We start from the raw sequence: 16,571 nt of genomic DNA on the forward strand, positions 1-16,571 counted from the left end.
ACATTTTCAGGCAAGAGTGCCTTTGTGTTGATATTCTTTGTCAATTTTGAAAATAGGACATCGAAGTTGCTGTGAATGTAGCTCCTTGGCCTTCACAATCCCGTATCATAGAAACATCTTTTGAGATGGAAAGATAGCTCAGTGGTAAAGTTGTCATTTGAGACAACTTGAGTTTGATCCCTAAAACACACACACACACACACACACACACACACACACACACACACACAACCTCCCAACCAAAAATACCTTTTTTACATTGCTTCAGTAATTTATCTAAATCTAAAAAAACTACAATTTATATAATTTTTTAAAATATATTCATCAATAAAGCAATGTCTACTTCTTGTTAAATCCAGTTTTATTGAAGTTGTTTGGCAATTTTGGTGGCAGTCCAAGGTGGAGGCACACATTACACATGAGTTTCAGTTTTTGTTAGTTGGAGGTCTGGGTACACGCACATTTCTGGCCCTCCTGCCGGTCACTACCAAGCACCAACTGCTATATGCGTCCCTATTCTCCACAGCATAGGAATTTGTCAAATAGGGTGGAAAAAAGAAAAACCTGGATTTTAAAAATTTTTGTCAAATATTAAAAACATACAAAGCATATTAGAGATTTCCTCATTTAGACTTCTGGGTATGAAAACAGACACGTGATGGTTTGTGGTTTCTTATCTTTACTTATTGATTATTAGAGTTCAGAGACCAGAAGTGTTTCCTAAGACTGAAAAACCCCACTGAAACCCCCCCAGTAGGGTTTCCATGGAGTTAAAAGACAGAAGAGCCTGGAGCAATGTGATTTGGCCATTAAAAATCAAGTGACTTTTTCTTTAGTCTCCTGCATAGCTAAGAGGATGGTTTGCTTCCTTAGTACACACACTCTGCAGGAGAACGAGACTTATTAAACGGTGTAACTGGACAGCGAATGGTGGGTGGCCTCTCTTCCAAGGTAAAACATTCATTAGGAGGACCTGGAAGCAAATCTTCGAAGGGCTTGGTAGGTCTTTAGTTGTTCTCCAGTGAACCTGAAGTTGTCTGTAAGAAAGGAAAGGAGAAAAGAGAAAGCTGTGTAAGAATTTCTGCACAGGGCACATAAGCCAGCGATTCTCAGCTTGTGTGTGGGTCATGACCCCTCAATTCATAACAGTAGCATGACAGTTAAGAGGTAGCAATGAAAATGATTCTTTGGTGGAGGGGGGTCACTACAACAAAGGGTCACAGCATTAGGAATCTTGAGAACCACTGCTCTAAGTGGTTTAGTTTTCCAAGCAGAACTGAAAGTCTGGCAGTGTAGCCTAATGGCTTTCTCCTTGTGATAAGAAAAATTTTTGGAGTTCTGAATGCGGAAGACAAAGGCAAAATAAGTCAGTAAGATACCCAAGGACTATCCATAGCAGCCTATTCCCATGTACTATTTATTGACATGTCTCCATGTGCTCATTCATGACTAAATGGTGTTCGTTCCAATTTGTTTCATCAATGGCAGAAGACTATCCTACCATAGTAATATTGGTTGCGTTATGGGGGAAAATGTGGATGTCTTAGCATATCCCAATATATTTGTGGTCTAAGAACATTATATCTCCGTGAACTGGCATGTGTGCCAGTCAAAACACAGGCTTCAGTCTAAATGCAATTTATTCGTGTCCCAGTAAACTAGTCCCCTAAATATTGATGTATTAGTGGAAAACAGGCCAAATAAAGACTTCATTCCAATTTCCCAAGTGAAGAAAACTTTAGAAATGGACATACATATTGAAGTTTCTCAAGAAACAAGTCTTTGCATCTAATTTAATTTTAAAAAATTATCTTCAAGGTTTAAGAAATAATTAGGAGAGACTGGACTTTTTATCTTGTGATCTTGTCCAAGAATATCTTAGATTTATGATATTTAATTAATGCTTATTATTTTTATTTTTCAAACAACGTGTGCATGTGTACTTGTGTATGGGTTATGCATGTGACTAAAAGTGCCCATGGAGGCCAGAAGCATCAGATTTCCTTGGAGCTGGAGTGAAAGACAGTTGTGAGCTCCTGCACGTGTATGTGGGAACCAAATGCAGGTCTTCTACAAGGGTGTCATTAGCTCTTACCTGCTGAGCCATCTCTCTAGTACATTAAATAATACTGAGATCAATAAAAGTCTACACACTATTGCCAACCTCTAAGTCATGGTTTTTTTTGGATCTAATTTATGTTTTGCTTACATGTATGCGTGTGTACAATGTGCATAACTGCCCATAGTGATCATAAGAGAACATTGGCATCAGGTCTCCTAGAAATGGTGTTAATGATGGGGTGGACCCCACATGGGACCTCTGTAAGACAAGCAAGTACTCTTAACTTCTGAGCCATCTCTCTAGCTCCTTCTGAGTCATCTGAACCCAGGAAACTGTACTTACAAATGGAGTCCTGATTCCAAACTTGCTGTGGAATGTCATGGTGACTTTGTTTTTATGCCCTGTTCTTTGATCAAAGGCATGGCACGTATCGAAAGGCGGACTGTACAAGTGAAGGCTCACGGCAGGCTCTGTGTGGCTGACGTTCTCTACTCGATGTAAGCCAATGGAATCTTTACAGACAAAAGCAGACAGAAAACAACAAAGGAATCAAGATGGCAGCTGAAGGCAAAAATACATTCGTACTCACCCACAATCTTTAAGTGATATTGATGAATATGGACTGAATACACATTAGACTTAACTGCTGGTTATGTATAGTAAGTGCCACGCAGGATCATTCCTGCAAAATATCTCACATTACAGTCACAGACTAAAACAAGATAAGATATAGTGAGAAAAAAAAACATTCATAAGAACTTAAAAGCTAGAAAGATAGTGTCATTAAAAAAAGATAAAACAAAATTCTAAACCACTCAGAGGAAAGGCCAAGAAAACAAACAAACAAAACCAAACCAAAACCCCAAAACCAACAACCAAAACCCCAACCCTGGTATTTTGAAACTCTCAGAGAGCTCAGGAATGGGCAGTAGCAGGTTCTTTTGGAAAGGAGTAAAGACTGGGTTAAAGACAACTGATTGGTTGAAAGACTATTTAAGAAGTAGGGCCTAGAACCCCATTGCACCATTCCCTCCCCTCCATGCTCCCATCCCCCAAAGATGGAGATGTGCTATCTAGAACTAGAAAGATGGCAGGGCTCAGGAATGGGAGATACCACATTAAAAGAAGCAAGTGAGTGAAGCCACGGGCCACAAGTAAATGGCAAGAGTCCTTTCCTCAGCAGCCAGCCATCATTCAGGATTTCTGTCTCCAGGCGGAGATGGAAGCGTTCTGCCTCTGGGACCTCTAGTAAAGGGCTCTGCCGGGCCCTCAGAGAGAGAACTTGTCAACAAAAGCCCCATCCTGTGTTCAGGGCCACCAAGTAGATTTTTGTCCCTGGATTTTACACATGAGCACACAACTGAGCTTGCCTCTAGTACAGAAGTCAGAGAGTGGCCTTGAGCAGCCTGGAAAAGCAAGTTGTGACAGGATACTTGAGAGGACCTGGAAAAGTCTATTTTTAGCATTCTGCCTGAGACGAAATACCCAGAGGGGAGCAGGAAGTCAAAGAATTTTTGTTTTTATTTATTAGTGGGGAGAGTGTCTCATCCAGCCCGTGGTCACTTTGAACTTCTGGTTCTCCTTTCCTGTTCTAATGCTGGGCTGGCTTATGTGGGACTAGAGATGGAAGCCAGTGCCTGGTGCCTGGTGCACACATGCCTGGGGAGCACCAGCTGAGCCACAGCCCTGGTCTCAAAAAGGCTTCTCAAAAGGAAAAGGCAGCGGGGTGTGGTAGTGCACACCTGTAGGAAACGCTGAGGAGGCAGAGGCAGGAGGATCGCCAAATAAAACAAAACCTGAACAGACAGGCTGGCAGAAAAAGTTGAGGTGGGCTCAAAGAATCAAAGGACAAAGATAGAAATAACAGGAAAGAGAAAGATCAAAGGAGACCTTCAGGAAGCTTAATATCCAAACAAGAGGCCTTTCAGAGATAGAACTCACAGGAACAACATGAGGAATTTTCCCTGTGTTGATGGGCACAGGGCAACTGTCCAAATTGAACGTGACCAAGCCCCTGGAGGAACAAGGCATCCCTAGGTGACCTTATTACTGAGAACAACTCGGGACAGAATAAAGGCAGTGCATGTTAAGATTTCTAATACTTCCGAAGGTCTTCCAGTGAGAGAGGCAAGAGTCAGAATGACAAGGGACTTTCAACAGGAATAGAGTACACTGAGAAGCAAAGAATCCGACTTCTGAGGGGCCGTGGCTAACAGGACCCAACCCACACCCAGCTACTTCATCTGTCAAATTGTAAGGTTTGACTCCAAGGTGTTTGTTGTTTTGTTGTTGTTGCCTTTGGATATCAGAAAGTCTCAAGAACTTACTGCCTGTGCCTCCCTCCATGAAGAGACATTGGAAGATATGCTTACCCAAACAAGGGTGTGAAGCAAGAACAAAGAAAACATGCGTTCAGGAAGTAAGTTCTGCCACAGGAAAAAGCAAAGAGGAGGCATGGGTGACATCAAGGGCGCTCTTAGCTCGGCTGTGAGCCTGGTTGAGAGAAACCAGTCTGGAAGAACTATTTATGACATGGTCCTGCTGTCCTGGAACTCACTCTGCCCCTACCCCCGGAGTGCCGAGACTAAAGGCCTGCACCCTATGTGATGCTCAGTGTCCCTTTTTTGAGACAGGATTTCTCTGTGTCTGCTAGGGTGACGCTGAAGTCATTACGTAGCCCGTGCTTGCTTCAGACTTGCAAAACCCGTCTCAGCCCCTTGAGTGCTGGAATTACACGGCACAGCAACACTTTGTACAAAACCCAGATGACCTGGCACCTGCTGATGAACAACTAGATCTAGTCACTCATTCTTTAGAAGAGCCCAGGGCTCGTGCACAAACCTTACTGTTCCGTCCGAGTCCAAACACTAGACCCTGTCTCTTGTTTTCCTGTGCCTGCTACACCCTGTTATAGTCTTTCCACACTTTTCCTGGTGACTTTTGGTTGTTTTAAGATTTATTTGTTTTATGTTTGAGTACACTGTCACTCCCTTCAGACACACCAGATCTCATTACAGACAGTTGTGAAACACCATGTGGTTGCTGGGCTTTGAACTCAGATCCTCAGGAAGAGCAGTCAGTGTTCTTAACTGCTGAGTCATCTCTCCAGCCCCCTCTTGGTGACTTTTGTCAAGGTCAGTTAGCCAAGTCCTGTCAACTTTCTTGTACTTGAAACAGCCTCCTGGGTCTCTGTTCCAAGTTACCTCTCCCCTCCATTCTATGCTGTAGGTTGATACCAAAAGGGTAAAGACATTCTGAATTACAGTTCTGCTGATGGGGGAAGAGCTCATCTCTTCACTGTTCTTGGAGGTTCATGTCTTGACATTGTTTATAGTCTCCTTATAACTCCTGCCCAACCCCATTTTCTTTCTTCTCTTTCATTTGACCCCCACCCCCACCCCCCGCCACCCTATTTCCTCAAGATTCCATTCTCCACAAGGACTGTACCTTCCCTGGACTGGGAACCTCCCCCTGGTCATATCCATGTCCACCCCTGATCTGTAAAAACCAGAGGTTGGAAACTTATAGCTTTTAATGTATTTGAGGAGTAATTTGTCTACAGAAATATTCAATATAGCTCACCTCAAATCTTACTGATTGGCAAAAACCGACATTAAAAAACAGAACTTAACACTTCTATGGAAAAGGAATCAGGACAACCTCACTGGGTTGGTGACACTGTTGTCCTTTAAGTATTCATCAGGTCCTTACCAAGGCTTTTTTTTTTTTTTTTTTTTGACATCTCAAATGATATCCCACTTCCTGGTTACTCCTCCACCAACCCTCCCTGGATTCCCCTTCCTCCCTCCCCCTCCCCTTTGCCTGTTTGAGAGTGCTTAATCCCAAATCTGCAGCTCCCTCCTTCAGTTTACATGATTGGCTGCTACAGGCTTCTGCATTAAAGACCCCTGACAAAGCTCTTCTTCATATCCAATGTACATTCTCAGAGACTCTGATCCCAACGGAAAGTAATTATTCTAAGAAGTTTTTAGTTTTATTGTGCTATGGTACAGGTGACAAGTCTGTTCCCATAATGGTGGTGTGCCTCCTACAGGGCAACCCTAAAATATTTGAGAAAACAAAGGAAAATGTCTACAGAGGAACAAAAAAACCACGGCTTCGTGTGATGTGAATAGAAGAGAAAATGTTTCCCATCCACCCGTATCTCTGTCAGCGATCTGCATTCCTAAGCTAATATTCTAACAAGTCCAAGCCAAGTAGCAAGGCCAATTCTAGACTTAAGATATATGAAGGAAGCACCGTGCTTGCTAGAGAAAGATTGCAATATTTTGTTTTATATAAGCAGGATAGCATCCTGATTAAAAGCATATGTTTGGACCCAAACTGCTTGGATTCAAATGCTGGCTACACATTTGAAACCTGAGAGGTTATTTAATCTTCCTATGTCCTGGCAGTCTCGTATATAACTAAGAATAAAAATTACGAATCTCATATGCTTTCATGAATCTTTGGAAAGTTATGATCCTCTTTAGAAATAGAAGTAAATCCAGTGCCTCTCCTGGGAAGCATTTGGGGCTATTCCAGATGACATGGAGGGAAAGAACAAATTCTTGGTAGGATAGCTTTAAGTCACTGCCCAACAATATACATTGCAAAATTTCCCTTGAGAAAAGTCTTTGGGGATATGCTGTATGCAGTTAAAAAAAAATAGGCACTAGCTAATGTTCTTACTCACTTCAAGAGCATGCTGCATTTTCTAATGCAATCACACTGTGTGTTCCCTCACTAGGCACAATTCTTTTATATAAATTCATATCCCTCTTTCTCTGTTCTAAGCTTGAGCAGATAAATGACTTTTAAGTGAATGGTAATCTTCATGCATATGTTTTGAATGACTGCGCCCAACCCTGCTTTAAAGCCTTAGAAACCCATTGCTTTTAGGCCATTTTTCATCCACCTGCATAGCTAAGAATTCAGTTTTTCCACCACCCTCACGGACAGAGTATAGAATATTACCATTAATGTAGGCACACTGGTTTTCCCTCAAGGTCCTTTCAGACTTCTTGATCATCTCGTTGGATTTTTTGTCAGGCCAATCAAACAAGGTCTCCTTCAGATTCCCTTGCAGCATCTTCAAAAAGCAGTGGGAGTCCGTGTGGTCGTGAATACTGCTATATATGCACAAAATGACAGGCGAGCTCAGTGGCTGGTCCAGTATCCCATTGGTTGAGCTTAAATGGATACACTGTCAGGAAGCTATGTTTTAAATCTATCAATTTCCAGTTCAGCATTATCATTCTGGGTACAATAACAACACATCATCCAGATCTAACATGTAACTTACAGTTTTGATGTAAACTCTCACTAACGAACGAGCAACTTAGGTATTAAAGGTTCTGTCACAGCAACACGGTAACAAAGCACAAACTCAGAAACCTTTCCTTTTATTTCTTTTCCCCCAATACAATTTTTTGTTCGCTAGCTTTTGGCTTGGTGTTTTTTTTTTTTTTTTTTTTTTTTTTTTTTTTTTTTTTTTTTAATTTACATTAACAGTTGTCTTTGAGACACAGCTTTGTTATGCAGCTAGGCCTGGCCTGCAAGTCATGACCTTCCTGTGTAAGGAGGGAGGGTTACAGGTTTGTTGGGATTTCAGGTGGGACACAGTGCCCAGAAAAAAAAAATGCAGTTTTTAATAACTCGCTTTAGCTGAGTTAGAGTTTGATAATGAAAGAATATTAGAAGTGGAAGATTACTCCCATAGTGTGTGTGGTCTTGAATTTTATTTCTGGCACCACACATAGACACACACACACACACACACACACACACAGAGGGCTTCATTAGAGAAATTTTTAAAAGAACAAAATAACTTATCTATAATAATTGACCACATTGGAATCATTGAATATTTTGTCCTCCCATCCCCACCATAGATGTTTTCTCTTTTCTTCTTTGTGTGGGAGGGAGACTGCATATGTGTGCATACACATATTTACCTTGAAATAATGACATAAGGTATTCTTAACACCTTACAGACTTGGAGTAGCCTACCTGTGATGATCTTCTGATACTGGAGGAAGGAAGCAAACTGTATATTAAGTGAAAAGGAATTTACTCATGTGATCTTACAGCAAATAGTACTTAGGTATATGAAGTCATAATAGCTGAAAGAATCATTAAAATATGCAAGTGTAGACAGTGTTTAGGACTTACATCATGTTGAATTCTGTTGCTGCTTAAATGTATCATAAAAAGAACTGTTTCCGGAGTCCTTATGCCTCAACCCTAGCCTTGCCAATCTGTTTTTAAAAAACGTCTGAGTAAATGACTGCTCTGGGCACTATCTTACCAAGTGGTCACTTATAGCTCTATATTAGATCTATATTCGATCCATTGCTTCGTATAGGTCTAACTCTAAAGCCTTGTAATTTTGCATTTCTTTTTCCTCTTCAAAAATGAGTCTGGGTTCTTTGCTGAATAACTGAATAAATCCTGTTTAAAATATAATAATATCGAGCTGGTAACAAGGCTGACAAATGTACAAGCTGGAGGAAAGAAATGTCAACACTTTTGTGTTAGTTTAAATTCCCTTCCTGGTAAAGAAGTTAAACAATTAACTGGAAGTAGAAAGACTTTTTCTGAATTTCTGACGTGTTTTTCTACCTCCAAATCTTGCCGGTTTGGTCTTTGGTCCCACAGTTGTTGACACACCTCACATACTACAAAGGTCAGGGTTAAGCACCTTCCCCAAACCATTTAACTCCATAGTAGACAGAGAGGTTAAATCAAGGTGAGCATTTTCTTCCTTGGAAATGTTACTCATTTGAGAAAGGGGTTTGTTTCCATTTTATTACTTACATTAGTTCATTTAGTGTGTGTGTGTGTGTGTGTGTGTGTGTGTGCGCGTGTGTGTGTGATTCCTTCTCTTGTGAGAGTTGGTTTTCTTCTTCTACTCGGTGGATTCCAATAACTGAACAGAGACTCATTATTTTCTTGGTAGGAAGCACAATTATGCACTGAGCTATCTCCCTGGTCCTGGGATCTGGTTTTAATGTACATAGTGCATGCCTGAAACCCCAGTTCCCATGCCAACCCCATGCTGAGATTAGGGAACAATGTAAAGAAAAAATTCTAAAATGCCAGTTGCTCATCTTTTTAAAGTTGATGGTTAGCCTGGCACTGTTTACTGTTCCTCTGCTGGGTCAGACAGTGTGAGAAATATCCTCAGTGGGGATGGGCGGGGTCCAGCTTGGCCTTAGAAGGTAAAGTTCTCACTTAGTGTATAGAGATATGCATTTGATTTCTAGCATTGCAAAACATAGATTTATTTTTTAAAATATTTATTTACTTATTTTTGATACAGAGTCTTGGTATATAAGCCCTTGCTGTTCTAGAACTCACTGTATATACCATAACTTAGACAAACTGAACCTTGATATTATCGAATAACAGTTTTAAAACATATCATAAAAACAGTTGGTGAAGTTGAGAAAAATGTGCAAAATAGAAGTGTGTGTCTAACCTCAACTTTGAGAAGACCGTCCCACAAGCATATATTCACTTTAGCACAGAGTACACACCAAAATGTGACTTCATAGTAGTGACACAGTAAGGCTTCTTATAACTACCCTAAACTCACAGACATCCATTTGTCTCTGCCTCTTATGCTGGAACTAAAGGTGTGTGCCACCACCCCAGCCCAAACAGATGTATATAAGGAGAGTACTCTTGAGAGTAGGAATACCCAAAGCAATTCTGGAATGAGTGAAGTGTTCCATTACCTGCCATGTCCTTCACCCCAGCACAGAATCATCAGATTAAACTTCCCATTTCCTTGATCCACAAGGTTTCGAGTATACCTAAAAAAGCAAACACAGTCCAGTTTGAATCTGTCTGCTGAGGTTAGTACTAAGAGAACTAAGTGTAGAAAAGTATCATTTAATGTATTATTATTAATTATTATAAACAGGGCTCTTATGTAGCCCAGGCTGTGACCTTACAGTGTAGCTGATGACTTTTACCTCCTGGTCCTCCTGCCCATCCCCCACATGCTGGGATTCCAAGCATAACTATTTTGTCCAGTCTGACTTTCCATTTTCTGTTTAATGATCTTTCATTCAAATGTAGAGGTTCAATAGGGCTTAGGGTTTGTTCTTTTTCAAAAATATATTTATTACATAATTAATTCAATTAAAATTTTATTTTAAACTATTTTTTAATTAACTAACTAATTAATTTTTCATTCCTACATTACATTCAGACTTCAGTCTCCCTTCCCTCCTCTCAGGGAAATGCAAAACAAAACAAAAAACAAAAACAGCAACAAAAAACCAAACCAAACCAAACCAAACCAACCAATCTTTCACCTTTTCAAAAACTATCCAGGACAGGCTAGATCACAGAGCCATACAAATCTCATTTAAGCAAACCTATTTTCTCTCACTACCAACAGTTCACACCCAGTTAATGTTAACACACATTCCAGAATTAAACTTGTAGTTCAGTTTTGCTCACATTTGCTTCCTTAGACTCCAATAAATTATGATCCATTTCAATATGAGTATTTTTTATTTTGTTTTCGAAACAAGGAAGGCATTGTTTTTAAATAGCAGTACTTGGGCTTCAGACACACTTCCAGGGAGTGGACAGCACTACGCGGAGGTCCATTTGCTCTCCTGCTTTCAAAGCGGACCACCTGCCTAGCCCCATGTACAACTGCCTAGCCCTGTGTTCATGGAATCATGAATCCCAGCCCAGTGTTCTCCCTCAATAAAACATGAACATGGTTTTCGGATTCAAGGGCCAGAACAAATGAAAACTCTTCAAGAGCTGAGTTTTCACTTCTCTGCACTTTATGCCTTTCCCCTCCTGGTCCAGGAAGAAGGACAAGGCCTTTCTGTGTTTTGAATCACTGACTTTACTGAGTTACCTGCTCAGTCTTTACTACCGGAGAGAATAGATAAGAGGAGAGAGATAATGCAAATTTTATGCTTCTCCATGCTTATCAGTCCAAACTAATAAAAAGTAGCATTCTCAGGGAAGGTATTTGGAGAGCCCATAACTACTCCTGGAAAGAATGTTGCCATTGTTTGGGGCATTTCTCCACTTCTAGTAGCTAAAGTAGGCTTTGAGGACTGAGGTTTCATGAAAGAACTGTTCTAGAATCCTGCCAGTTTTACTACTAAGGCGCGGACACAAACGTATTCAAAAGCACTCATAAGGAAAAGTTCTGCACAAATAAGCCAAAGGCTGAAGTAAGACCAGAACAAAGGCTACATTAGGTCAGAATACTAAACCTTTTACTATTAAAATTGGCAGGGAAAAAAATCCAAACCAAAACAACCAGCTTTAGGATACTTGAGCTCTTAAGTTGTAATTGGGTCCAAATGGTTCTGTTGTTAGCATCTAGCCAGCAAAGCCAGATGGTGTGACGTTCATTGGTTCATTGTAGACCTGCTGCTTCTGAGGGTAAGTAAAGGTTGTTTGTTTACTTAGTCATCTGTTACCTCATGCCTTCTGGGCTGCTTTCCTCCAGTTTTGTCCTTCCTACCACCCCCCCCCCCCACAAGCTCAGGGACAGCTACTTGCAGGATATGAGTCTCCAGAGAGTTGCTAAGCACTACAATACTAGCTATTATTATTATTGGTTTTTCAAGATAGGGTTTCTTCACGCAGCCTTGGCTATCCTGGAATTCTCTGTAGACCAGGCTAGCCTTAAACTTACAGAGATTTGCCTGTCTCTGCCTCCCATGTGCTGGGACTAAGGTGTGTACTGCCATGGTCCAGGCTATTATTTTCTTTTTAGCAATGTGTCTCCCTGATATTCTAGCTTCTTGTAACCTAAGGAGAGGCTGTACACACAGCCTTTAGATCATAGTAAACAGGGTTCCTGTACAACACCACACTTCTCCAGAGAATTCAGTCTGGATGCACTGGAATGAACATGCATATTTAGCCTTGTTTCCAGTCCCCATACCACAGATGGGAATCGTTCAAGGCACTAAGGATCACAATACCATAGAATTCACTCTTGTTCCTCCATTTCCCTCTCTTCTTACTTTATAGCCCACCCACATCCCACCTCGGACGTCACCTTATCTTGAGCTGGGCCTTGGGTCAAACAAGTTCCTGGTAATCCTACTGTTCTAGAAAGCAGGAGCTGTGTGTAACACACTTGGTTACTTTCTCTTGAACAATGAGATATCTAGCCAGATGTGCTACTATAATAAAAGGATTTGTCAAAGGTATAGAGCAGTGGTTCTCAACCTTCCAGATGTGGTGACACCTAATAATGTTCCTCATGCTGAATTTTTGTTGCTATTTCATAAATCTAATTTTGTTATGAATTGTAACATAAACGTGTGTGTTTTCTGATGGTCTTAGGTGACCCCTGTGAAAGGGTCGTTCAACTACAAGCACCAAAGGGATTGTGAACCACTGGTCTAGAGGGAGTTGCTTAGTGGTTTAGAACTCAAGTTTCCTAAACTGTGCATCGCATATGAAATGTGGAATCATAGAAAATTGGAGCGGTATAAGATTTCTGAATGTGCAGCCAAAAATTAGTTCCAAATAAAATGGAATGTGGAATATATGTGACCTCATTATAACTCCATAGCAATCTTGGTTAAAAATTATTTATTATTAATGTGTGTATCATGTGTGCATGTGGCCATGCATGTGAGTGCGGTGGTGCTGGTGTGAGGGTCAGAGGGCATCAGTTTGGAATTTTCACGTAGCGCATGCTGTGTGCCTGGCTTGCCTACCTCCACCGCCCAAGTGCAAGTTTCATGCCCAGCCTCTATTTTTTTATATTTAATAATCTCTCATTCGGAAGTAAAGTCAGAATAACAAATATTCAGCAAGATTTCTTTATGTAAAAGTAAATAAGCAATCCATCTTGTTAATATACATATTTGCTTTAATTTAAATAAATGATATAATTACATGTAAGTCAATTTTTTACGAAATTATGGTTGACTTCCAGTAAATATTTTTATTTTATTCAAGGAGCTTTGTAAAAGTTTTTCAGGCCAAACGGGCTGCAGGTGGCCCTGGTTCAGTGGAGGCTCCTAAACAATACTGGGGAAACCGACCTTGTGTACTTAACTCTTTTCAGGCTGGTCTTCACTGGTAAACCTGAGATAAGACCAGCTTCGTCTCTCAGTGCTTATGACTAGAGGAGCTTGGCCCACAAACTGGCCATTATCTGATGGCATTTAAGAGCTAGACGTGCCAGGTGTACCCTGGCAGGGCCCAGCCTGGAACTGAGTGACCAGAATCAAAGGACTTGATTCCCAAACGCCAAATGCCACCCTGTTTGTCCTTAGTTTTTACTATTCACAAGTCCCAAAATACAGTTGGGCTGGTCCTTTCTGACAAAACTTCATCGAGTATGTTACATGTTAAGGGGGATTTTCAAGGAAAAGCCCCATTGTCCGACCTCTTTCCTGTCAGCGTTTCCTTCTGCTCGCCTAACAAGCACAGGCAGCGAGCTCTCTTCCACACACAACCTCTCAACCCCGGAGGGCTGACATTCATTCTTCATTCCGACTTAATCTAGTCAAGGCTTCAAAGGTCTCCCAGACAGCTCATTCAAGCAAGCTCAGAAGGTAGCGGTCTTTATTTAGTTTTCCCTTCCAGATTCTAGAAGAAAAGGGCAAGAGAGGGCCAAAGGCTTGGGGGCTGCAAAAGCCACGATGTGCCCATTTTGCAAAATACCCATTTTTCACTCCCCGCAGAGGGGGGCGGTGAAAGTGCCTTGGATAGTAACAGCTGGCAAAACCCGGGCGCTGTTTTACTTTAAAGCATTCCAGGGTTGGTGACAAAGGACTGACTTGGGTTGTGTCTCCCACCACTACCCTTTCCTGTATGTTTGATAGGGTGATCTCCTGGAGAGTCCTTTGGCCGTCTGCAGCGAGTCCCAGGCGGCTGCCCCACCAGAGTTCTAAGGTGCCAGGTGTCGAAGGGGTTCCCGTTGTGCAGTGCGAGCGGCAGCAGCAGAGGTGGGGTGTCTGTCCGGCTGGGGACCGGGGTGGCGGGGTTGCGCGAGCTACAGAGAGCTGAAAACCTGAAAGCCGTGAGGGTGGGGGCTCCCTTTCCACGGAGGGGACCTAGCCTTGCAGAAACCCGAGCGTGCTCACCTGTATTGATCGAATTTGGCATACAAAGCCCACTCGGCGGGATTGCTCTCATAGGCTTCCAGCACAGCCTGCACCTCCTCCACGTTGACTTCGTCCCCCGCGAAGAGTTCATGCAAGATGCGGATGAGGTCGGCCAGGGTCCGGGGCTTCAGCAGCTCGGTCCGTTCCATCCCCACAGGGCTGGGGCGCGTCTCTTCAGGCCGGCTGCGGAGGACGCGAGCGCGCGGAGGACCCCGGCTGCAGCCTAGACAACCGCACACACCCGGGACCCACCACACTCAAAGCTCTTGCAAGGCTATCAAGACTCAGGACTAGGAGTCACCGGAGACCAGCCTAAAAGCCTCGACTGGTCAAGACCAAATCTGAGGAATCCGCCCTCCCGGGCGCTTTTTAAGCTCTTGGAGTCATCTAGAACGTACCAACCGCCTTAAAGGGGTGGAGTGAGGCGGGGAGAGACCGGAGAAAGGGGGTGGAGGTGGAGAAGGCCAGAGGGAAGGCCCTGGCACAGCACTGTGTGTGCGTGCGCCAGCCCTCAGAAGCCCCACTGTTGCCCTTGCCTCATACTTGCGGTGAGCCTAGGGCAGTTTCTCCCCCTTCTTTAGTGGCAGATTTTGGCCGCCCATCCCATCCCGACCACACCTCCCGGGCTTGGGTTTTCAATAGTCCATGTGTTTTAGGTCTCTGTGGGAGATGCTGAAGAAAAGGAGCCCATCTTCCAAATGCAGCTAAGATGCCTGGAAAAAAATCAACAATGGGATCCATTCCCAGGTCAGAGTGACTGTTCTGTGAACCTAAATGGTCCACATATGTGCCCCAGGCTTGGTGAAAATTAATCTTTGAAAGACACTTTGTAGCTCTGGCTGGCTGGTAGTAGACCAGGCCGGCCTTAAAGTCAAGAGATCTGCCTGCTTCTGCCTTCCGAGGGCTGGTGAGTTTTCTTCTTCAATGTAAAATGTACAGTAGTGCATTGAGTAAATATTAACAGAGAATACTTCGTTTTTAATGAGTGTCTTTCAGGTGCTTTGCTTTTAAACACTGCCTAGAAAAACATATCCACTGTAATGAGCTGAAGGTGCTAAGAGATGGTGAGGATAGGCCTTTTGGTGCAGTTGGGCTTGGATGGTGTCGGTGTTTGCCACTGAGCAGTCATTTAAAAGATTCTAATTAGATGACTTCAATTCAAGGCACATACACATAGAAAACAGTTCTATGTCCTGGGAACAGCACGGAGTACGTATGGCTGAAAAACAAAACCCTACCGAACACTACTCAAAGGAATACCTTCGTCCCATTATAAATGACTTGGATTATTAAAGGTATAGACTTCTGCACTTCCTGTCCCCACGTCTTTGAGCCCGTTTTACTTGACATTTGGACTGTAAGTCTAAACTGATGTCTTTGCATTTTACTGTATTCTGAGCTTCCTCTCATTTTCAAAGCTCTTTTCAAACAGTCATACACACATCATTATCCCGTTACCTACATCCATTTATTGCCCGATTCCACACTCCCACACGGGACTTTATGTGACCAGCAAGCACATCCTCTTAAATGGGGCTGCATCTCAAATGCAGCATTCCCAGGCTCCTCTGGAGCACGTGTCCACATTCTACAGGTGCTTCAGCAGTGCACTCATATATATCCGGTTCTGCCTCCCAAGTGCTGGGATTAAAGGGAGGAATCAGGATTGGAAAAAACCCAAACCCCTTTCACTTACTACTGCTTGTTACAAATATCTTGTAGGGATGGTGAGTAACTTAGCCGGTCTGGTGCTGATCATGCTAGCCTGGGAACTAGAATGGACTCTACAAAGCTGTTCTCTGACCACATGTGTGCTCTGGCACATACACACTAAATCAAAGGTTATACAAAACCCCACATGTATCTTTCGGCTAATTCTGTTCTTACCATGTCTTCTTGGACTTCAACTATTCCTTCTGTGTTTTTCTAAGTGAGCTCTTTTCCTACTCACGGCAGCAGCAATCACTGCCTTCCTCGGGCATACAAGTCCTGGCACTTCCAGCAGCCATTAGTTATTAACACGGTTCACAAAAGGAGTTCTAGATTAGGCTACACTTACTTTTGAGATTACGTCTAAATTGCCCAGGCTGGCTGGGAACTCACTAGACACAAACCATCAGCTTCCCACTAGCTACCAACAGTCAGGGCCATCTTGCCTTATATATGCAAATGTTGCAATCCCCGTACTTCTAATCTGATTTGCTAAGGGGAACAAACTGTAGCCTTTTAAGATAGTGGCACGTGGACAGCACTCAAAGGAGCCCACCAGTACTAGAGTTCTGGATATAATTTGTTTGCCCATGAATGGAAAACATTTCAAACAGCTTGCACTCTGAGCAAGCACTGTTCACACAATCCAAATTTCTGTTTTAAGTCACTGCCCTCAG

At 42.6% G+C, this 16,571-nt stretch overlaps 1 protein-coding gene across 1 annotated transcript; it reads right to left on the minus strand.

Annotated features, from left to right (window-relative positions):
- Positions 1 to 359: 359 nt before the first annotated feature.
- Positions 360 to 14,509, minus strand: CDO1 (cysteine dioxygenase type 1). Its single transcript, XM_080919730.1, has 5 exons — positions 14,164 to 14,509; positions 9,805 to 9,882; positions 7,040 to 7,194; positions 2,405 to 2,574; positions 360 to 1,037 (listed from the first exon to the last, which is right to left on the minus strand). The coding sequence occupies exons 1-5, from the start codon at positions 14,331 to 14,333 to the stop codon at positions 1,008 to 1,010; spliced, it is 603 nt and encodes a 200-aa protein (XP_080775856.1). The 5' UTR covers positions 14,334 to 14,509; the 3' UTR covers positions 360 to 1,007.
- Positions 14,510 to 16,571: the final 2,062 nt, after the last annotated feature.

Source organism: Micromys minutus (assembly GCF_963924665.1).
Source record: "Micromys minutus genome assembly, chromosome: 8".
Taxonomy (NCBI): domain Eukaryota; kingdom Metazoa; phylum Chordata; class Mammalia; order Rodentia; family Muridae; genus Micromys; species Micromys minutus.

Coding starts and splice junctions, on each gene's coding strand:
- CDO1 (XM_080919730.1), bottom strand. CDS start 14,333: ATGGAACGGACCGAGCTGCTGAAGCCCCGGACCCTGGCCGACCTCATC. Junction 9,883..14,163: donor GCCAAATTCGATCAATACAG/GTGAGCACGCTC, acceptor TTGCTTTTTTAG/GTATACTCGAAACCTTGTGG. Junction 2,575..7,039: donor CCAGTGTGCCTACATTAATG/GTAATATTCTAT, acceptor TTGTCTGTAAAG/ATTCCATTGGCTTACATCGA.